We start from the raw sequence: 23,296 nt of genomic DNA on the forward strand, positions 1-23,296 counted from the left end.
AACTCCTAGTATGATGCTAGACAATTGGAAGACAGCTTCTGATTCATTGATCTAAATGTCTGCACTGTGCTCTTCACCTTACCTAACCAGTTTGGGAACTTGGACGTAGCAGAAAACATCCTGAAAACAAAGTTTCTAGTACATATCTCCTATGGTCTGCACCTCTTCGCCCGTGCGGTGGCAGTTATTTCTGGATGTCAAATTGACAGCAGGATGAAAAAAGGGGCATTATTTGTTCTTCTACACATGTAAAGTAACACCATAACTGAATCATTCCATTAGAATTTTTATTTTCTTGGAATTACACCAGAACAGTGTTCCAAGCAATATATCTGATAAAGGAGAACCAGTTTGAGATGTTATGTTGTTGGAGATGAAACTGAAGCGAACGTGTTCCCTAACTATTATTCACTGTCCTTGACCCTGGAGTGTCTTCTTCTACCTTGAAAATCCAACTCTGTAAACTATGAATATGAAACTGAAGGAACTAAAAGCAATAATTGAGACACAACAAAATAAGAGGGCACCGGTAATTTTATTAGTGGACTCTGGGCATTGTATCACAAGATTAACAGCAACAGGCAAGACTAGTGAATGAGTAGCAATGGAAACCCTTCCTAGCCTGCATCCAAAGCACCAAAAATGGAGCTGTTGTGACTACGTGTGATAATCCAATTCCAAAAAGAACTGGCTGTTTCCTGTATTGTCCATACTCTAGCAATACTCTATTGGGGTTGTATCACTTTACATTAGAGGACTACGACATGCACATACTTCCCTTGGAGGTAAGCAACGAGGATACAAGGGAAAAAAAGTAATGAGAAGAGAATGGCTTAGTTTTCATCTTTCTGTGCCTACGATTGTACAGGTACCTACAGCAGTTCATCTGTTTCTGTGGTAACATAACACACATGCACAAGTGATATTGTTGGTGGGGGAACATGGCCAGGGCAGAGCACAGAGACAATGAAATCTGCAGGATAGACAAATTGTGCAAACAAATCTCAGCTTTGTACAGTCAGTTTCTGCTCTGTTAGGGAGGCCTGCTGGGCAACCGTTTTGTTCTCATGGCTCCGTAATTTGGATACAACTTCAAGGAATGACAAGCTTTGAACTTCCTTGTGCAGAGGCTCTGTAAAAAAAGCAGCATGCAGACATTAGAGATGTGAAATATGACAGGAAATATAACAGTATCTGCAATCGAAGGACTGCTATACAAGGTCTAGTACTGTAAGTGATGCAAATGATTAAAGCATTTGTGAAAACAAGACCACATAGGGGTTAGGTCCAGAGATAAGGGGAGCTCTGGAGGGCTAAAAACATCTATGGCCACTATGCAATTTTCTTTACAGAGAAAGAAACAACACTTTCCCCATGTACCTGTATGAGTCATGGGGAAATATCATGGTGTGACTTGGTATGCACAGTGACGTGGATACTGACTTAAGTGGTGGGGAGATCTTTCATAGCCTCTTTCGGTAGTAATCCTGACAAATGTACATTAATTACCTCATTCTACTTGTACAATCCTCCATGTGGCGCTAATTTAGATTGTAAGAAAATGGTGCTTGTATTATCCCCAGATAAAGTGCAAATGCCAATAAACCCTTGCACTTTATGGGGTATACGGTGGGTTAAGTAGAGCTGCAGCTAACGATTATTTTCAAAATCGATTAGTTAGCCGATTATTACGTTCGATTAATCGGATAAACAATTAAAAAAAATTAAAAATGGCTCCAGTGATGGACTACTAGTTTGTATTGAGATTGTAGTCCATCACAGGAGCAAGCTTGGAGCGGTGGAAAAAAATAGTGTGGTGTGCCATATAGTGAAAAGGAAAGTGTAAATTTATACAGCAATGAATGCAGAATGGCACCGGCTATAGAGGACTACAAATCCCAGCAATAGTACATTATAGCTGGCAGTATTCTGCATTGCGCTGTATAATGTATTATTGCTGGGATTTGTAGTGCAGAATATCACCAGCTATAGGGCGAAACAACAAATGCGGCGTGAAGAGTGTGGATGCGGGCGGGCGGGTCTGGCAGCGGCGAGCGTGAGGTGGGGAGGAGGTGCGGCGCGCAGCGTGTGTGGAGCCGTGAACAGGGCCAACTGATCGGGAGCCGATTAATCGATTATTGAAAAAGTTGACAACTTTTTAAATAATCGATTATAATCGATTATGTCGATTAGTTGTTGCAGCCCTAGGGTTAAGATAAATAAAGGTGAATGTTTACTTTTAAGGATATGATCAATGCTGCCCTTCACGCCTCTGCAGCAAAAAAAAACCTCAGTGGAACACTGTACAGCAGAAGCCAGCCTACTCACTGCTCTGCCTGCTACAGTGTTAACCAGCTTTGTCACTCTGTAGGACTGACCACACAGAATAATTTGGTCCAGTTTGGGCAGTCCCAGCCTTTGGTTTGTCAAATACATAATTGTCATGGATCTGTAGAGAGCCGAAGCTGATCAACACACACACACACACACACACACACACACACACACACACACACACACACACGTTTTCTGTAGCTGCCGGGTAGACAACATTGATTTAACATTTTAAAGAACATATATCCTTTAACGGGAGATGCTCTATAAAGCCTCCATGGTGATGCAGACTCTGAAGTAGTTCTTATTATGGCTGTATGTGTTATGTACTAAAAGCCATTGTATTATGAGATTGAATCTAGCAGCGTGCAGCAATGTCCTTCAACATGAATTCTTGAATCGTTGAAGTGCTTCTGGAAATGTGCATCAAACCGCTCAGGTGTGAATGCTGCGACATATCAGGATCACCTGGATTTTAATAATGGCAACAGGCTGGGTTCACACCATCGAATATGCACGTTTTTACCGCGATTCGCGGTAAAAAAAATGCACGTTTCCGAGGGCTACCTGACTGTATCCCAATGGATACGCGCACCAAAAACGCCCCTAAGAAGCTCCTGTACTTCTTTGGGCGTAGGGCGTTTTGTAGCGCGTTCATACGGCCTGTAATACACGCAGGTGTGAACCATACCCATAGGAAATAATGGGATTTCGGTGTTTGGAAAAAACATTGATAATATGTAAGCATTGTCAAAATAACATCTATTACTTACCAGAACCCATAACTGCACAGATCAAAACCATAGAATTGTACTTGATCTCTGGAGCACTTTTGTCATCTGATAACAGTCTATGAAGAACTTGAACTAACTTTGCGCTTTCTAGATGACATTCAGCTGATTCTAAAAGAAAAGAAAGGGAGTGTGTGTGTTAACAATGCTGAGCCTCTATACACTAAGAATACTAGAAAAGCTACATAAGGAAGTACCGAAAAGAAAGAAAACACAAGTTTTAAAGTGACATTAAACTCAGGAGGATAAATCCTAAAAATACATTCAAGTACCTTAACAATTAACAACAATGGGGGGAATTTATCAAAACTGGAGCAGACAAAATCTGGAGCAGATTTGCACTGCAGTCAACCAGCTTCTCTGTCTCATTTTCAAATCTTATCTGAGCAAACTGAAGAGAGATGCTGATTGGTTGCCATGGCCAACTGCTCCAAAATCTGTCTGCACCAGTTTTGATAAACTCCCCTCAATGTATCTTATATGTGCATCACCCAGCTGTAGATCCTCAAATCATCTCTGAATTTGGTGCCGACACTGTCCTTCCTTCTGGAGGGTGGCTACTTTTCTTCCCCATGGTCCCTGTGTGTTTTGTAAAGTGGACACTGCTCCGAGCTTGCTCCTGTGATGGACTACAATCTCAATACAAATTAGTAAACTAAACGTGAGATTGTAGTCCATTACAGGAGTGAGCTTGGAGCGGTGACTACTTTACAACACACACAGGGACCATGGGGAACAAAGGTAGCCACCCTCCAGAAGGAAGGACAGTATCAGCACCAATTCAGAGATGATTTGAGGATTTACAGCCGAGTGATGCACATATACGATACATTTTTGTTGATAGTAAAAGGTATTTGAATGCATTTTTAAGATTTAACTCCTGTGTTTTGTGTCACTTTAAGCCTTTCCTTAAAATCTGGTATATAAAGTTTTTTTTTTATATAAAACCTATATTCCATTATGCAGTTTCCCTCATGCAATATCTGAAGGCTTGCATACAAAGCACAAGAGGAGTTATTAGGGCTGCAGAGTATCTTTATAGTTTAAACTGTACCTTCATCAAAAATTGCATAGTTAAGCTCAGGGTGCTAAAGGATGCCAATTATGTTTCCTTCCTATCCTACAGAGTAAACACACTGACTGATAAATGTGACACCAACATTTTCTTTTGGTTTGGTTGGATGGCCATCATTAAAATTAATGTGTTACCTTGAATTTTGCATACCATACTAACTAATGACATCCTAATTTTTAAAACCCCTACAACCCGTTTTTAGGCAAGTTTATATGGCAAAACGCTAAACCGTGTATTAAATAAACAATTTCTCACACTTCCAAAAAATTTCAGAGACTACCAACTTTAAACAATTCCAAGTCCTCTTGAAGCGTATAATAGATTGGAACGGTTACTCCTCACTCATGGACTGGGTGATTTTGGTGGAAGACATGTTGGGTACCCGTTAGCATCCATCATGTGAAATTCTAGACTATACATTTACAACTGTTAGACCAGGGCTCAAAATTTCCACTCGCCTGCTCGCATTTTGCGAGTAAAAATAAGGTGAGGGCGAGTGTAAATTTGAGTCTCCGAGTACTGGCTCGCGGCCCAACTCCGGCCTGCGAGCCGGTACTATGTGACCCGCAGACAGCTGACATGTCAGGCAAACGGTCGCAGAAATTTGTGCTGGGCTGGGGGAGGTGTAACGTTGTTGAGAAGTGTATTATTGTGCTTTAAGCTGCCCATACACCTTACAGCCATCGCACGACTTTCGTTATGCGATGGTTGTGAGGTCATTAAAATCTCGTACGATCTGCCCAGGGCTTCCGATCTGCCCAGGGCTTCCGATGATTGCAGTGGTGAGTGGGCAGGGTGCGCTTGCGCACACCGGCCCGTGTGGCATTCGTCTTCCGACCATGCCACCAACCCACCAAAAATCGTACAATTTTCGGCAGGTTTTCCAGCGTGCTTGGAAGACGAAAGTCGTACGACCGTACAGTAAAAGCGGTCGCATGTTGCCCATACACCTGCCGATTATCGTACGATCTCGGGATCACCCACACTATTATAATGCTTAAAAGATACCTTTTGGAGGGATAGCCGAAAGTGCTCATCTCTACACTTCTCAGTCAACTAGACAACAATTTGGACTATCCCCTAGGCAACTAAATCCAAAACAACCACTTAGAATATCGGCACATTATTGCATACACTTAGAATATCTTGCAGACCCTTACTTGAATTCATGGACTGAGGTCAATTTTTCCCATTAACTGATTACTGCACTGAATCCAGAAAGAATACAACCCCTCTGGACATATTTGCAGATTAAAGACTATACTCTGACCAACAAAGCAAAAATAGGATATTTAACTTGCCTAAAAGATCCTTTTCCAGGAGTACAGTACAGGACACAATCTTTAGTTTCAGCCCTGGGATTTATTTAGGTCAACTTTGGGTGATTGCAAACTGGCAAAGAGAGAGCTTCAGGGACAGCTACTTTATAATCCTCCCCTCTCCCAGCAAGCCTCAGTTTTGTAACAAGCAATAGGGAGATCATAAGAACAGAGCTGAGTGACCTAAGTTCTGTACTTTACTCCAAGAAAAGGATTCAATAGGCAAGTCAAAAATATTATCTTCTTAATCATACAGTACAGGACACAGGATTGTTAGCCTTAAACGTGGGACATCACCAAGCAGTCCAACTGAGGGTAGGGCAGCAACCAAACACTAACAGGCACACAAGGGACAAAGGGCAAGAAAGAGCTTAGGAGGGCTCAGAGGGCAAGTTGACGCACCTTACACTGCCATCAGAAGAGCCCTAAAAATCCACCTGGTAAAACCTAACAGACCTGTGAGCAGAGGACAGTCATGCACATCTGGAAAAAAGATGTATGATGCTGAAAAGTCCATGAGGAACTAAGAGAGATAGAGTGAGCATTAACAGGAAAGTGGGAACCCTATCCTTCAAACTATGGGCTCCAATGATGACCTGTATAATCCACCTTGCAAAGGTGGAGCGGGAAACAGATAGCCCCCTGCAAAATCTCCCTGCACAGCTGCTGGTGTGCGTGTCCCCAAACAGTGCCGATTTCATTTTTTTTTTTGTAGAACTTTATGGAAATGTCTGAAGTGACATTTCATTCATTTCTATGGACTCACCACAGCGCGATGCGTATATACCGCGTTTCACTGCTGTGAGCTTAAAAATAGTACTATATACCGTACACCACCCAAACATGGTTGTGTGAACCGCGCCCATCTATGACGAGGCAACTTGCCTTGTCTTGCATTCAGGCTGCGTTGAAATAAGGGGCCAGTACAACCCGAGTGCAGATAGTATGAACTGGCCCTCAGGCAGGACAAAGAAGTAATCTGCTGGCTGGAAAGAGGCGGTAGCAGAGAGGTAAATGTGAACTGCGCATACCACATCCAGGCAGTGAAATTTCCTTAGAATGTTTTAGAGAAGGATATAAAGGAGGAAATAAAAATGTTCCGGTGGATGTAACTACCTTGGAAAGAATGTCACTGTGCAACACACAGGAAAGGCTCCTCACAGGATAAGCCAGATTATTCAGAAACCCACTTTGCACAGATAATAGTGACAAGGAAGGCTATCATAAGATTAGATAACGGAATATACTAAATATCTTTAAATGGCAGCCTCTGGAGGGCTGACAGTCGCAAACGGAGATCCCACGTCATCACTGGGGAGAGAACGTGGCAATGTGTGAGTGACATTCTGTAAAAGGCCTTAACCAAAGAGGTCAGCGATCATTGGAACAAAATAGCCAGAGTTGAGATCTGCCCCATGATCATGCTCAAGGCCAGCTCAGAAAAGATAGTATTCTCCCCATGGAGGTTTTTCTAAGATGGGATTTCCTTGCCTCACACCAGGCAAAATAAGACTTCCAATGTAATATTAGACCTTGTGATGAGGTCGACTACCTAGATTTCAAGAGCGTAGTGATGACTCAATCCAAGAGACCCGTTTCTTAGGACCATGGCTTTAACAGCCAAGCCATTAAAGCCAGCAACTGAGAAGATGATAGAGAACTGGTCCCTGGGACGGATGGTCTGGATGGTCCAGAGGGGCCCACGGAGAGTGTGCCAGGAGTCTGAGTGTGTACATGGGCCATGGGTTCAATGAGAATTACTGGGATGCTCCAACGTCTCAATCATGCACAGCAGGGGAGTGAGAAGCCTTGAAGAGGGAAAGGCATTGATAAGGTTGAACTGATTCCACGGAGACACCAGAGCATCCACTGTGAAGGTATGAGGGCCCCTGGACTTAGCAACAAACCTGTCCAATTTGTTGTTTATCTTGGACGCCAGAATGTTCATGTCCTGAGTTCCCCACTTGCAACAGAGAGCTTGGAGCACCTTTGGGTCCAGACATTAACCAATGAGGAAGTTCCCCTGCTGATTTTCACATGGCAGTCAGGTCTAGGATGTAAAGTTCTGCTTAGGTCAGGATGAAATCTGATTCTCTTTGAGCTGCGCGACTTCCTGTGCCCCCCGACAGTTGATGTAGGCCACTGCTGTGGCACTGTCTGACTGAATCCCAGTTGAATGACCCTACAGTTGGGATTAGGGCTGCAACAACTAATCGACATAATCGATTATAATCGATTATTGAAAAAGTTGTCAACTTTTTCAATAATCGATTAATCGGCTTCCGATCACGGTGTGGGGGATTGACAGCCGCCGATAGGCCGATCTCAGAAGTAGGTTGCTGGAAGACTGCTCAGGTAAGCCTCCCCCCTCCCCCCCACATAGCCGGTGCCATTCTGCATCGCTGTATAATGTATTGCTGGGAGTTGTAGTCCTATATAGCTGGTGGTATTCTGTTTTGATGTATAATGTGTTGCTGGGAGTTGTAGTCCGCTATAGCCGGAGGTATTCTGCATTGCTGTGTAATGTATTGCTGGGAGTTGTAGTCCTCTATAGCCGGAGGTATTCTGCATTCATTCCATGTCACTATACTGCACACCACACTTCCCCCGCTCCTGTGATGGACGACAATCTCACTACAAACTACAAGTCCCATCACTGGAGCCATTTTTAAAAATGTATTTTATATCCGATTAATCGAACTCAATAATCGGCTAACTAATCGATTTTGAAAATAATCGTTAGCTGCAGCTCTAGTTGGGATGTCCAATTAAGAGACAACTGAATCGCCCTGAGTTCCAGGATGTTGATGGGAAGCTTGGCTTCTTCTGATGACCAAGTCCAAAGTGAGCGCACAGGCAGGATTCAGTGGATCTGCATGGAGAAACATTACAGGCTGGACCTGTGTCTTCCTCCAGGAGGGTCCGAGGCTTGAGGCTTGCAGGGAGAGGGAGGGGGTGTATAGGTGGTGTAACTACAGCTCTTTTTCTCCCAGTATCCAATTACCTGAAGGTAATTGTATATAACCCAGGGGTATATACAAGTAACATCCATTTCTCAGACCCTTAAGTACTTTTTGAGAAGATCTTTGTAAAGGGACTAAAGACCAGACACACTATTTTGATCATCCTCATGCTGCTACTAAAACCAAGTACGGACCTCCCGTATTTTAAAGCACGCTAGGAAAAGGATACCCTGTTTGAAGACAATGGGAAAAATAAGTTGCACACTTACAAATAAATGCTGTATCAGTACAACACTTCAGGAAATGGCTTATAAAATTATTTCACGGTGGTACAAACCCCCCTAAACACATGTTTTCCAGACATCCCAAATGTTTGCTGGAGAGGCTGTGTAGGACAGGGCTCCCTTCTTTATGTTTGGTATGAATGTCCTTCATTACAACATTTGAAGGGACATCCATTCCTTCGTCTCCCAGTGTATACTTATTACATAACACCAACACCAACTGCACACCAACCTGCCTCTTACAAAATAAAATGTATTTCTATCCACGCAGCAAAAACCCTTGCCCAACACTACCCCTGAGTGGCTTAGTAGAATTAACCACATAGTTAAATGGAGGAAGAGAGAGCCATTGCAAATTACTCCCTTGACAGATTTAGAATTCCATGATCGGTTTGGAATCTTTCAAACAATTTGCAACTTTAGCAGGTCATACAAAAATATTTTCTTAGTTCAATTTGCGGGCTGAACAAAGAAAATATTACAGATTCCTCCATCAACGCTTACAAGCATCGATTGCGGAATCTCCTGCTGTCTTCAATGTATTCTAGAGGCTGCTGGCTCAGTTCCTTCGAAGATTTTCTGACCGGCTCCTTCAATCAAGTGACTGAGGGATGATGGCTGAAAGAGTTACGACAGCGGCACTCACTGAGAATTTCGTCCAGTTCATCAACCGGACAAAATTTGTACACTGTATGGCCACCTTTACGCCTGATACCTCCACGGAAGAGGAAATCTTTTCTCTTTGAGGTCAACCCAGGCCTTGCTCTGAGAAGGATCATCTGTCAGATTAATTGTTCACTAGACACTTAAATATCCATATCCGTGGTGGCTAGTTTGTGCCTCCTCTCCCCCTTTTTCTTCTAGTTCTCTCTCTCTTCTCTTTTCTATTCAAATACTTTTTTTTTTTTTAATCTACACTCCTCTCTCTTCTTGTTTTACTGATTTTGTCTAGATATAGTGTATTCTCCGTCTCTCTTCCCTAAACATTTTCTTGAGTTCAGAAACAACTTTCAAGATGGGACGTCCTGTAAACTATTGTGCACTGATTCAGCAGACAAGAAAAGACAACAATGGGCTGTCCCCTTCGGCCCTGCACCTGTGGAAAAGGCAGGGGACATTTAGAAGCTCCCACTTCATTTTACTTTATGGACATCAGGCCTGTCTGGTTTTGGATGATGTAGCCCTTGCCCCTTCACCCCATGGTCTTTTAACACCCAACCTTTCTTTTTCTGCGGTGGGCCTGGAACCTTTTAAAGAGAATTGGACAACGTATGTGTTACTTGAAAACCTGATCTAATAATAAAATCCTGCACTTCGTGATAATTTTATCTGTATGTTCTATTGTAGACATAAATAAAAAATACAAATTCTGCAAGTTTTACTCTTTTTTTCAATGGCTGTAAATAATCTCTAGCACATGTTGCACTTTCTTGTGGCTGGGCAAGGGGCTACAGAGAGGATCCCTGTTATTTGAGACTGGGAGCCTCTCTGAATGATAGAGAGTTCCAGATCATTAGTCAGACACTAGCACTTTCTTAAAACTAGTAGCTGCAGTTCCAAAAAGGAATGTAGATTAACATTTTCTCAGCATAGGAATTATACTGGAAAACATTCATTACCCTGAGAGTAGGAAGGGTGTAAGAACTATACTAGAGGTAGGAGTTTTTATATTCTTGCAGCAAAAATATGGAACAGCCTTACCAAAGCAGTTGTAAACTGGAAGGATTGACCAATTCAAAAAAACTTCTAGATGACTTCCTTAAAGGAGAACTATGGGGTTAAGTCTTTTCCCCATAGTTCTCCTTAGGGTAACGGGAGGACACAAACTAGCATCCTCCCGTCACCCTAGGCTCAGTATACCGCCAGCTGTAGCTGGCGGTATACTGAGAAGCCGCAGCTGAAGCGGATCCCGATAAATTGTGCAGGGATCCGCCCAGCTGCGTGACTGACAGCTGGCTCTGCCTATCTAGAGGCAGAGCCAGCTGTACCCGCCCCCTCCCCCGTCCGTTCCGCCAGTCAGCGCTGGAGGATCGGAGGGGGGAGGGGGGAATCCAGCCCCTCCCTTGTCACGGCAGAGAGCCGTGACAGGATCGAGAGGTGAGCGAACGCCGGTATTTGTTCGCTCACCTCCCGATCTACTGAGCCGACCTGTGACAGTCTCATTGTCAGAGGTCGGCTAGAACTATGAGGTGAGTGAAAAGCACTCACCTCATAGTTCTCCTTTAATGAGCACATCATACAGGGATAAGTATCTTTTCCCATCCTCATCTACTATGTAACCATGAGGCAAGATCATTAAGATTGCAGCTTACACGCTGATCATTCCAATTAAAACATATAAAGGCTATTTTGCACACAATCTTATCAGAGAAAGTTAATGTCCGTGTATCTCACTTCATTTCTATGTCGCTGATCACAAACTGCAGCAAATTCTTCCAATGCGCTAGCAGGACGTTAATAAGAAAAAAGAATATATCCTTTAAAATACTCACGTAATTCTAATGCGGCTATTAATCCCAAGGCAACAAGTGCTTCATTTTGCATTATTACATGTTCGCTGGTTGCCATGGTGACTAAGTGCTTGATGCCACCACTTTCGACAATGGTTCTAATTACATCCTATGGCAGAGAGAAATCAAGCAATAAAAGAAAACAAGAGTTGCATGAAATTGCTATCCCATCCATACACAGTATAAAGTATCCAATGGTCCATGGCACATTTTTTTTTTTGTTGTTAACAAATAGCGTGCATTATGTGGCCTGTTTGAACATTTTGGGCCGCTTGTTGGGTCATTAGATCCATTAAACTCTTTAGTCCCACTCTCCATTATTTTAAGAGGCATTTATAGAGAGATAATGCTTGGAACAATTACCGACAACATTTACAACTCATAAAATAATATTTCACCTCATGTTATTTACCGGGTGTTATTCAGGTTGCAGGTCATTGGTTACGCAAAGTCTTTTTTTTTTTTTTTTAAGTAGACCACAAAATTCATGCGGTGTTGAAAAAATGTGCTTGGACTATTCAAACTTAGCTTTTGATTAAAAAATGTACACACTCTGGTGAAGTTTAGTGAAAACAGGTCAGAAGATCTAGGAAAAAAAGCAGCTAAATTTACACCCCAATGTTTTCTGCAGAACATTTCCTGTTAAACTCAAGCTTGGCTCTGCCCCCAGACCTCCCTATTTATCAGAGGCGTATCGACAAGCTTTCACAGACATTTTCCTTCCTCCTGCTTTCATGAGACTGCTGAACCAACAGACCAATACCTCGTCCTGCAGGGCAAAAGCTTTGGTACTGAAATTACCATAGTCAACTACTATGCCCCTAATGCACACCAAGCTTGGTTCTCCTCTCCCTTTTCTTGTCATTTCCACCCACAAGAAAGCCAAACTGCTATTATTTGGTGACACCAATATGGCCTTTAAATAGAAAACTAGAGAAATCCAACTCTACCCCACACCCTCCAAAGACAAGGATACGGCTACATAAACTAAACTTCTAAATGACCACCTTGTAGAACACAAATTAATTGATCTTTGACTCTGCCCCACACAACCGCTTCACACTCTCTCACCTAAAACACCCTTCCTAACCAAAAGCCAATACAGATTAACCAACCATGTGGCTGCCAAACAAACTATCCCAAGAGAATGAAAAAAGCAATTTACACAAGTTTTGGAAGTTGGGCAGGAACATATTCCCCTCCCTACATAATACTGCCAGTCATTCCACATTCTATAATGTCCGCCAATAAACCGACTAGGAGAAACGAACCTGAGAAGGCAGACTAGAGAAGTTTCATCTTATTTGTGTATCCCCAACTTTTAAAAGATGTATTGTTTCCTTATATGCACTCCCAAGCACTTAAAAGGAGAACTATGAGGCGAGTGATTTCCACTCATCTTCATAGTTAGAGCCGACCTGTGACAAAGAAGCTGTCACAGGTCGGCTCTATTAATCGGGATGTGAGCAGAAACATGCAGCCGATCCTCTCACTTCCCGATAGTCACCACTCCCCACAGGGATTCCCCCCCTCCAGTACTGAGTGGAGGAACAAACGGGCAGGCACAGCTGGATCTACCTCTAGATAGGCAGAGCCAGCTGTCACTCACGCAGCTGTGTGGATCACAACAGTATTGTTGGGATCCGTCCCGGCTGCAGCGCTTTCAGTATATCACGAGCTGAAGCCCGCTATATACTGAGCTTTGGGTCACGGGAAGAGGTTAGTATATATCCTCCCGTGACCCTAAAGAGAACTATGGGGGAAAAACACATACCCCATAATTCTCTTTTAGTTCTCTTTTAATTCAACTCAACATTCTCAATTAGTGGAGACTTTTGTACATAGTATTTTTTTAATTTATTTTGTTTGAGAACTGTAATATCTGTAAGGACCACGATTACCAACCACACAATGTTTCTTCTATAAAGTTATTGAAAATGAACATATTTAATTTTGCATTAAATAGCTATGCTGACAACTACTGTAATGTTGAAAATGCATACAGGCCTTTCAAATAAACTCTTTTTCAGCATATTCTGCTAAAGTTACTTTACAACCAAAATTTTTTAGTATAAAGAAGGCCCTAAAAGTGGAAAACTATTGAATTAAAGATGTTAAGGAATATATTTTAAGAACAGGTTTTTGAACTACACATAAAAAGAAAAACTGGAGGTTTTTACTTTTATTAAAACCTAGGATTTTGGTAGGTACAGACACCCAACTTTTATCATACATGCTGCTTAGTGTCTTTGTAACTGACAGGCCACCAGAGTGAACAGCTGCAGTTCCAGGAAGCTTAGAATGAAAGTCATTATAACCCAATTCATAGAAAACTGTATTTGTGCCTGGTCAGTGATGTGAACAACGCACCATCACAGAAAAAAGGTGTGGTATGGTCAGTCTTTTTGCTATGTGCAATGATAAATATGGCAATCATTTCTTTGTTAGTTTCTTTTAGCTGGTACAATAATAGGTGTACTTCTTAATTAATTACACATTTTTACATTTATGGACACTGTCCCCTTGCCCATTACGGGCAGGGCAAGTCCCCCTTTCACCAACCACTTTACTGTAACCTACCCAGTGCTCCCCCGCAGTTCCTTCCCCAGTCAACACTAAAATACCCAGAGTAGGACCCCAAATGGAGCAGTGAGATCATGTCACAGTGCTGAACTAAGCTGAAGCACTATCATTGGGGGAGGTCACATGCTCCCCCATACTTAAAAGCACTGGGTATTTTTCAGTGACTGTCACAGAGAAAGGAACACTGGGTGAATGCTGGGGAAGAGAGTATAAAGTAATCACATGGTGATTTACACAGACACTGTCACGTTGCTCTGAATGGGCAAGGTGGCAGTCTCTTTAAATCATGTCTAAACCGGCATTTGAAGACGATAACAAGAAAAGATAAAACAGAAAGACTTATCAGGACACACATTACATACATTAGGATAACATTTAGAATGTATATATTTTAGATATCACATTTGTCCCTATATAGTAGATGGATAATCCACTCCTTGAGGGTAAAACCTGGAGGGCCAACTCGCAACTACACCAATAGAAAAGTCATGGACAGTAGCAAAGGGCCAATGAGGGGATTAAGGCCTTTGAGTTATACCCATAACTAAGAAAAACGTTTGGTGGTGATACACTTTAGAGAACTAGGAATAACTTGTAATTAATAATTAAGTAGAATGTGTGGTTGGGGTAAACAGTGTTACAAAGGTTCATACAGAAAGTGGGCAAGATTGTCAACTCTGCTATAAGATATGATGGGAAAAATACCTTTGATTTGCTGTGTCGTATGAGAGCTGACAGCAACCTGTTTGACTCGCCCATAACTCCAGCATGGTCTTTGGCTTCACACCATTCTACAAGCCGCTCAACTAGTACAACGTTCTTCCCCAGCTGTTCAGCGGCCTCAGCTGCAGTTAGATACACAAAATAATATTTCACACAGGATAGAAAGTTGATCGTTTGTGCCGATTATAATATGGATTAGATATATTTTTTTAACATCTCCACTGTGCCATATTATTTATTATGATATTTTACACACATTTGAAGATTTTGTTCTCCTTTGTAGTGTGTTTTAGACTGTACTCTCACCTACCTTGATGATTAACAACTGTGACCACATCAATTACAAGACAAGCAAACTAAAGAGTGTATAGTGGAAGAAAAGCTGGAGCCCTAGTAAAGCACAATACTGTGTTCCGCTAATATGCAAGGAAACCTAGCATGTATTTGTAATGAGAAAATATATCAGTCCCTGGGTATCTTTATAATTACACCGATTAGGTTCTCTAATATGCTAATTCCAACAAGTCCACTTTGCACTTAGTACTACTGACCACCTCCTTATAGGCCTATCATTGTGAGGGGCAACCTCACTAGCCAGTAGTAATTTGCAAAGTTGAGGCAGACCAGCTCGGACTTGTTCCCAAAATGTTGGATTTACCAGGAGAGAGCAATAATGCTCCCAAGCTTCTCCTGAAAAATTTTTTGAATATACATGATAATTATGGCGATACCTCAAGGTCCCTGAATTTTATTCACATTAAGATCTTCATGACCTGCCATGTGCATTTTGAAGCAAACTTTAAAACAAAGAGGAGGCAAAACATCTAATGTCTTTGAAAGTTTTCAATACCTTGGCAGCTGAGAAAGAATCTAATAAAAACGATTTTCCTCATGCTATACCATCCTTTTACCTTGAGCATCTATTAACATCCGCAGTGTTCCCAATAGTTTAAACTGAACCGGGGGCATTTCAGACTTCAGAAACTTTAGAACTTCTTCTGCTACTCCAGCCGACAGCATTTTTGCTTTATTGACAACTGTGATGGGGGAAAAAAAGCAGTTACAGAAAGCCTTTTGTGAATGCATTTCTCTGCCTACATGCGGGTAGAATAACGTCACTGAATCAGCACGAGTAAGTAAGAAACGTTGCAATTATGAATCACAATAAAAAGGCTAATTTACCTTTAGTATCGGAACCAATTTTCTTCTTTACGTGTCCCACCTCCCACTAAGTCTTATAATACAACACTCACACACAAAGTGTTCAGATACTTAGGTATGCAGAGAAAAACTGCTACTGCCTGCATAATGCTACCTCTGATTTTATTTCCCCTGCCTGGTCAGTAAGTGTTTCTCTATGTTCACAGCAACAGAGGGAAACATTAGTAATGACAGGAACATGAAAAATCCATTACATTTCCCAGTACTTTCTCATGAGACATTTTGCTTTTTACCAGAGGTCCTTCTGAGGTACCCATAGATATGAAATAGATAATGGTTTAAGGCAGTATTAAGGAACACAAACGCTTTCATCCTTCAGCTATTGGTGGAAATAGTGATCAGAGATATTAGAAAACCTTAGGAAAAAACAAGGGGCGCCTTTCCTAGTGTAGATACATTTAACTGAGGCATACTTTGCTGGCACACAGGTACATTATCTGTGCAGCTCTCACATGCACTCTAAGCCAGATCACAGAGGATATGTAATCCACAGGGAGCCTTGCGCGTGCAAGAAGTGATGCAAGGTGCCCCCCCTAGATTTCTTGGATTCCAGTTCTAGAGACTGAAGATGATGATGTCAAGAGAGGCCAATATGTGTTTTTCACTCCGAGAGAGGAAATAAACACCTAGAATGCATCTAAAGAGGTAAGGAGACCAAGTCATAAAATCACTGTACACTGGAGCTTAGAAGTGTTGGTCTCTTCACAACCCACTGTGTGATTGCTAAAAGCAATGCTCCCATCTGTTGACATATTAGTATTAATAAACATAATACACCTCTCTTATTCTCACTTTTAAATGGAATGTAGTAAACTTACCAGGAATGGCCAAGTTCCTCAGAGCGCTTAGTGCTGCATGCTGTACAGTTACATTGCCTTCTTCCACATGTCCATCTAGGAGATCTATGAGTTTCTGCACAATGCCATTGTCCACCATATGGATGCAGTTCCCATCTAAAATAAATACATTACAGTCAACCTTTGGCAGGCAATATATACAAAGACGGGATTGGTTTTAATTGAGGATTAATATGGGGTTTATGTCATTTCAATGGCGATGGTAATGGTCATTTCAATGGGAATATATGAAAGACCTTCACTGATCTGCTGATAGGTGACATTAAACAACTGACTCTGTGTAGGTCAAATGCAGTAGTAAAGTAGCTGTCGGAGCAGGTTGTGCTCTCATCTCAACTTTGAAAACAACTGTTTTCTATGTGCCCGTTTCACATTATACATGTGCTGTGGTGTACAGAAAAACACAGCTTAAAAAGGAGAATTATGGGCAAGAGTGAAATACACTCACCCCCCATAATTAAAGCCGACACGTGACACTGAAGCTGTCACACATCAGCTCTATTGATCGAGAACTGTTTGATCACATACTTCTGATCACTTAGTTCCCAATCTTCTCCCTGCAGAGAGCAGTGACTGTCATTCATCACTCTCCGTGGGATTCCCCATCTCCTTTCCATTCCTCCAGCGATGGACGGGAGAGGGGGCGGGTAGAGTCAGCTATCAGGTAGCGGGGTGGATCCTGATAATTTTGTCGGGATCTGTCCTGGCTGCAGCGCGGCTCTGCACTGTCAGCATATAGCGGGCAATAGCCTGCAATATGCAGAGTTTTGAATCACAGGAGGACATTAGTATATGACCCAACTTTTTTTCATAGTTCTCTTTTAAAGAACATGGTGTGAATAAACCGTTAATGCCTGAAACTTTATAGAAAAGCTGATATTTTTGTATTTTTTTCTGCAGCTGAAAGTTTCATAAAGTGATGAACTATTTTCTATACATCACTACATTGCCTAACAAATAATTTTGCAGCAACAAAAAAAATATAATGCCCTCCCTATTTGTATGAGAGGAGGGACAGTTTTGTGTCAAGTACATCATTGGCTAGGTCTTTGGATTTTGGCAGGGAAATCTGTAGGCACATCTATTTAGGTTGTAACAGGCTAAGCTATCACCTTCTGAAGTCTATGATCCACATATTTCTAAGGAGAGTTGAGCAGAGGGGAAGTATCTCTGCACTAAATGATACTGGAAGATGAGATCACAAACCAAGCTTCTGCTGGTAAAAGCGCCAGTGTAAGTGATGAAAAAAACTTACTTAACTCTACCCAAAATGAATTTACCTTTCCAGTATACATCTAACACCAATACGTAGCAGAATTACAATTTCTAATTTACATTACTTAATTCACTGGTATTACCATTTCTGGCAAAATTGGCAATGGCCAGGGCACCAGCTAGTTGTAATTGATGATTGTGAGATGGAAGCCAAGACAGCACCCTCTGAAAGACGCTTCCTTTTCCCCCCTCAAATAGCTTCTGCATGGACTCATCTATAAAAAGAAACAAAACACTAAACATAAAATCTGGGATACCACAACTTATTGCAGAGAAAGAAACAAAAACAAGACAGTTTTGGCTACTAAAAGCAACCATTGTTGGATTAACTACCACAGGCCCTGTGCTGTAATCAATTAATGGCGCCAGTTTAACTGGATCATGCAAAGTTAAGTGCACATGAACTGTGTTTTGCTGTTGATAGGGGTTTCTGAAACATTGGTGAATGTTTTGGAAAGTAGTGTTTGAATGTTAAGTTGGATCATATGCAGCGGTAAAGCTGGGCAACAGCTGGTGGAAGTTTGTTCTGCTGACTCGGCTGAAATTCGACCAGTGTATGGAGCCATTGGGACTGCCAATTTCCCCCAATCAAAAAAAAAAGGCGATTTTTCAATCAATTTTTGACAAAGAAGCTAGTCAAAACATCTCGGAATGCCTCACCCAGCACGGAAGGTACCGCACGTCACTGGACTGCAGCCAATAAGCTGTCGGGTATTTTGACAGCGGCACACCCACAGCTGTCAGAATACAATAGCCCGGCGGGAGGATTCTTCCATTCATGCTGTTAATATGGATGGGGTAAATGAGAGGTGTAAGACCAGCTTAATTTTCAGCAAAAATTTGTCATATAATGGAGACAATTGCTTCCAGGTACAGACAATGTGCATATGTATTGTGTGCGATTGTTTGATCAGCTTACTATATCTAATTATACTCCCTGTCTTTCCCTAACTCTTTATTAGTCTTAATTTTATTTTTTGCTTTAATAGCACTCTTGCACTACCCCAAACTCTCCTAACCCAGCAACTGGATGATGAGAACGAAGGGTGGTGAGAGTTCCCTGTCCTCCCATTGACTGGATCTCCCTAGCTCTGCTGGTGAACACGTTGGGGTTTGTGAGAGCGCAGCAGTCTACCCCAACAGTCCGATACACTCCCTTAAGTTCAGAACTTCTGTCCTCCACCAGCATAAGGCACAAGCGTTACTGATTTGAGCATAGTTGTGTAGGCGGAGTCTGACCCCTGTGGACAGACTGCTGTTATCACACAAAGCACAGTATGTTCACCTTCAGTGGGCTGCTGGGGAAGGGGTGTTTGGGATAGTTCAGGGACACTATTAACCCCTTCATGACTGAGGCCCTTTTTTCAATTTTTGCACCCATAATAAAAGTAAGACAATTACGGAGTTAACGATTTCAACTCCCCGAAACTGTAAAAGCTTAGGCAACAATGGGGCTTTAAAAGCAAACTTTTACTGACATAGAAAACAAAGGCTGACAAAGTCTAAAGAATTGGGGAGCTGAAATGACCAATGATCAACTTCTGCAATGGAAAAGGGTACACATGAAGGGAATTTTGGCAGATTTGTGCTGAATCTGCTGAAATTCGCTCCACGTGTACCCTACTTATCTACAAAGAGCACTAAGATGCAGAACTTTTTCTTAGTATCCCCCTGTACCTAGAGCAGCTGCCCACTCCACACTAACTTTAATCCTCTACTAGCAACAACCATGTCTTTGTGAACACTAAATGTTCATGTTATTAAACCAGTCATCAGAGAAATGCTGTGGCTGCCATTGCTAAACTCCTTTTTAAAATGTTAATCTCCTTGATGTTATGCTGACCCTCTGGCTACAATATTTCTGATTATCTGACAAAGATCAAGTAAGTAGATGAAGAAAGTTGGAAGTTCTTACAGGCATACATGTTCTAGGGCTATGGTTTTGAAGCCATAGGATCAGCATGAAAACCAAGCAGCAAATGCAGCATCCATATTCCTCTAATGACTTAAAAATTTAGCTAAACCTAACACCAAATTTATAATACTTACCAGCCCATAGATGTGGTGGCTGCATTCATTTTCTTTTTAACTTTATTTTTACCTGGTGATTTTGCTGGTAACACACTTATTCTCCTTGGGCGACCATGCTCACCCACTATACCCATGGAAAAGCAACGCTGTCACCCTTGGACAGGAAGCATACTAAAAATTACAAAAATTTACACTTCCCCTTAAATCTCCATTGCACAGAGAGGGGTTTTCTGTAGTCCAGAAAAGATGTCTGGGAAAGCAGAATACATGTGAGATATCAGTTCAGTGCCTAGGAAGTGACAAAGACAATGTATTTCTTAAAAGTGCAATCAATATTTTCTGCAATTGCTGAAAATGTTCTTAGCCTTAAAAGAGAGAACTGATGCAACCACCACATTGAAGAAGCTGTAAGGTGCAATATATTCAACTTTTGTTCTTGAATTTAGATACAAAAGCAAAGTATATACCTCCTAAAAGTAGCAGCACCATGAGATCTGAGGCAGTTTTGAGCTCTGCGACGTCTTCATCTTTCTCACTGTTCACAGTTTCATGGACAATATCAAGTAAACATTCTACCAGGCCGCCTTCAACAAGCTGCAGTTTAATAGCGTCTGGAAAACACAAATAGCAAGCATTAATACACACAGAAAATCTCCATAAGGATGCGCTTTTAACAAACAGCACGCAATACCATCTGGTAACAAGCTATTAGCTACAGCAGTAAAGATGACTTGCAGCACTCTTGAGGCACCTGCTGTATTTGCAGAATTTCACCTGTGGTTAAATAGATGGGTATATATCATTAGGCATTTTACCGGTGTGCCACCTGCATTCAAGATACTTTGGGCGGAGTCTCGCAGACGTGGATTGAAGATTGCATGGTCGGCAGCACAGCTCCTGTTTGATCTGTCTTTGCACCCAGAGAACACAGTGACACAGAGAGAGAGTTGTCGAGCATACATTTTATTTGAAGTTTTAAGTCTACTTTCCTCATGCGAGTAGTTTTTTAAATAAAGGAGTTTTTTTTAATGTTGCTGTTTTACGCTATGGGCTGTTTTTATATTTTATTGGATATGGTCATGATGACACGCTGGCGTAATTTTCTGTGCAACGATTGTGGAGAGATGGCCTTTGAATAAGATCGATTGGAGACCCATTAAAACGATTCTAGACCTGTTCAGCTCCATTTATAAGGTGAGCGGCCCACTGAAAGGGGGAGCACCTGGGTTATAATTGGAGTTGACATATGGACTTTGTACAAAGAACTTTCACAGTGGAAGGATAAAGAGTGTGGTGCACTTGGGACATATCTGGAGCACTATATACGTGTGATTCCACATTTGTGTATATTTAAACACGGAATATATGATTGACCTTTCCAGAGGATTATTATTTACAAGAAGATTCATTGTTAACACTTTTTTGATTGCATTCAAGATACTGTTGGCCTAAATCCCCCATTGGCTTATTATATTTTGCAGAACCTTAGATTATGACATCTCCATGCCCCAGACACTGCCTGTACAATATAACATGTTCTCCATAATTTAAACACAAAACCAGAGAGAAACCCCACTGCATCTGGACATTGTCAGGAACATAGGGGCAAAGATCTTGTTATCAGAGTACAATTGTATGAGAAGGAAGTGGACACTTCAAAGTCATTGCATCCAGCCGAAGTGTCAGTTTTGAGTAGACTACAGTAGGCTACAGTTCCATGCTAAGAACACACTGGATCACATATTCAAAGCCTCCCCATGTTCTGGGGCAGGAGGAGGCGTGGTGGTGCCATTCGCATGAATGGCACTGCCGACACGCCTCCTGCCCACAGTGCGATCACCCGGACCGTGTGGTACAGCAATGCCCTGCGTTCTAGTGTCATGCGATCGCATAACAGTGCATGCATTTACATGAATGGCACCACCACGCCACCTCCCTCCCCAGAACACGGGGGGGGGATGGGGATGGGGGGCTTTGAATATGCAATTTAGCGCATTTATGGCACGGAAGCGTGCCCTGAACGCACTGGATGGTGTGAACATGCCCTAACAACATACATGATCAGGAATGATGGACAGATTGCCATGACATGTGAAAGATTTACTTGAAATCAGCAGACCGTTGTCACTGGTGAACCTTAAAATTATCCAGTAGGCAGTCTAGAATGCCAAAAAAACTTACAGTGATCAGTGTTTAAAGCCACACTCCTCACACCCATTATGACCAAAAACTATGCTACCCTGAGGAGGGGACTCAACGCGGTCCCAAGACCTTAGGATTATGCATTTCATGTGGCACATTGTGAATAAACCCAAGCTGGTTATTTCCCACTTATGAAGTGCTGGTGGCTTCTCTTCGATTTATGCCAAAGAAACCGGATACATTAAAAATACTACCTAAAGATTAACTAAAGGCTAACTTTCCTTGCTGAGCCAAATCCTTTTTCATTTGTGTTTCACACGCTTTCCCCCTCCCCCTCTCCCATACATTGCGGCTCCCAATGGGAGGGTTTCAGCAACGCAGTGGGCCAGGGGCTGATTGACAAGCTACAGGCTTGTGAATTAGCAGTGACATTGATGATAGCCACAACAATTCCTCATCCCAATGTCGTGCAAGCAGGTCCACAGGTATTTGTGCACTTTGCAGGGAATATATATATATATATTTTGAAGCTGCTTCTACCATGGGCTCCTCTTCTCTGTTCTGTCTAGATGGCAGGACAGACCGACCAACCGGATAGCCCCAGCCTCTCATGAATGCGCACATGGCTGCAATGAATGTGCAGGCCACTCTCTCACAGCAGAACCGTCGTTCTGCTAACTGATAAATTGTTGGCTTAACAGTGACTGGAATTAGCTGTAGTCACTGTTTTGGTGTCCTCCCTTACAGGCCAACAGCACATATCGGCTTCAGCCAGTAAAGTTCTGCAAATTTATTAGGACGACCAGCTAGTATCACCAAGACGTGTGGTAAGTATGAGATTTCCTGCTCCCCCATTTTTTTCTAGGCAGGGGGGAATGGAGGCTCCAGGTTTCCTCCCAGTGTGGTCACTGCTGGGGCTGGAGAATTGACTGAACTGGTATTTTGAGTTACTCTGGCTCTCAGACTGCTCTAAGACAGACTGGCATTGTCAGAAACTTCCTGAGAGGAGGGAGCCATGACTTGAAGTAGAGGGTCATTATGTCATGGGTAAAAGGGCCACTGGCTTCCAAGGAAGATCACTTTTTTTGGGCAGACAGAGTGCCATGGCTTGCAGAGGAGTAGCAGGATCAATCACCAAGTTTGTTCAGGGCTTCTGCCTTGAGTACTGTATTAAATGGTGGAAGGCTT

At 42.2% G+C, this 23,296-nt stretch overlaps 1 protein-coding gene across 1 annotated transcript in view; it reads right to left on the reverse strand.

Annotated features, from left to right (window-relative positions):
* Positions 1 to 842: 842 nt before the first annotated feature.
* Positions 843 to 23,296, reverse strand: part of RAP1GDS1 (Rap1 GTPase-GDP dissociation stimulator 1) — a 105,416-nt gene continuing 82,962 nt past the window's right edge. Inside the window, exons 9-16 of the mRNA XM_018566288.1 lie at positions 20,434 to 20,577; positions 18,019 to 18,150; positions 16,622 to 16,756; positions 15,494 to 15,619; positions 14,565 to 14,704; positions 11,259 to 11,385; positions 3,108 to 3,236; positions 843 to 1,132 (exon numbers count right to left, since the gene is read on the reverse strand). Of these exons, the coding sequence (XP_018421790.1) occupies positions 1,005 to 1,132; positions 3,108 to 3,236; positions 11,259 to 11,385; positions 14,565 to 14,704; positions 15,494 to 15,619; positions 16,622 to 16,756; positions 18,019 to 18,150; positions 20,434 to 20,577 (1,061 nt within the window). The 3' untranslated portion in view covers positions 843 to 1,004. The remainder of the gene's footprint in view (positions 1,133 to 3,107; positions 3,237 to 11,258; positions 11,386 to 14,564; positions 14,705 to 15,493; positions 15,620 to 16,621; positions 16,757 to 18,018; positions 18,151 to 20,433; positions 20,578 to 23,296) is intronic.

The sequence above is a fragment of the Nanorana parkeri genome, unplaced genomic scaffold (assembly GCF_000935625.1).
Source record: "Nanorana parkeri isolate BGI_ZX_2015 unplaced genomic scaffold, ASM93562v1 scaffold933, whole genome shotgun sequence".
NCBI classification, from domain to species: Eukaryota; Metazoa; Chordata; class Amphibia; order Anura; family Dicroglossidae; genus Nanorana; species Nanorana parkeri.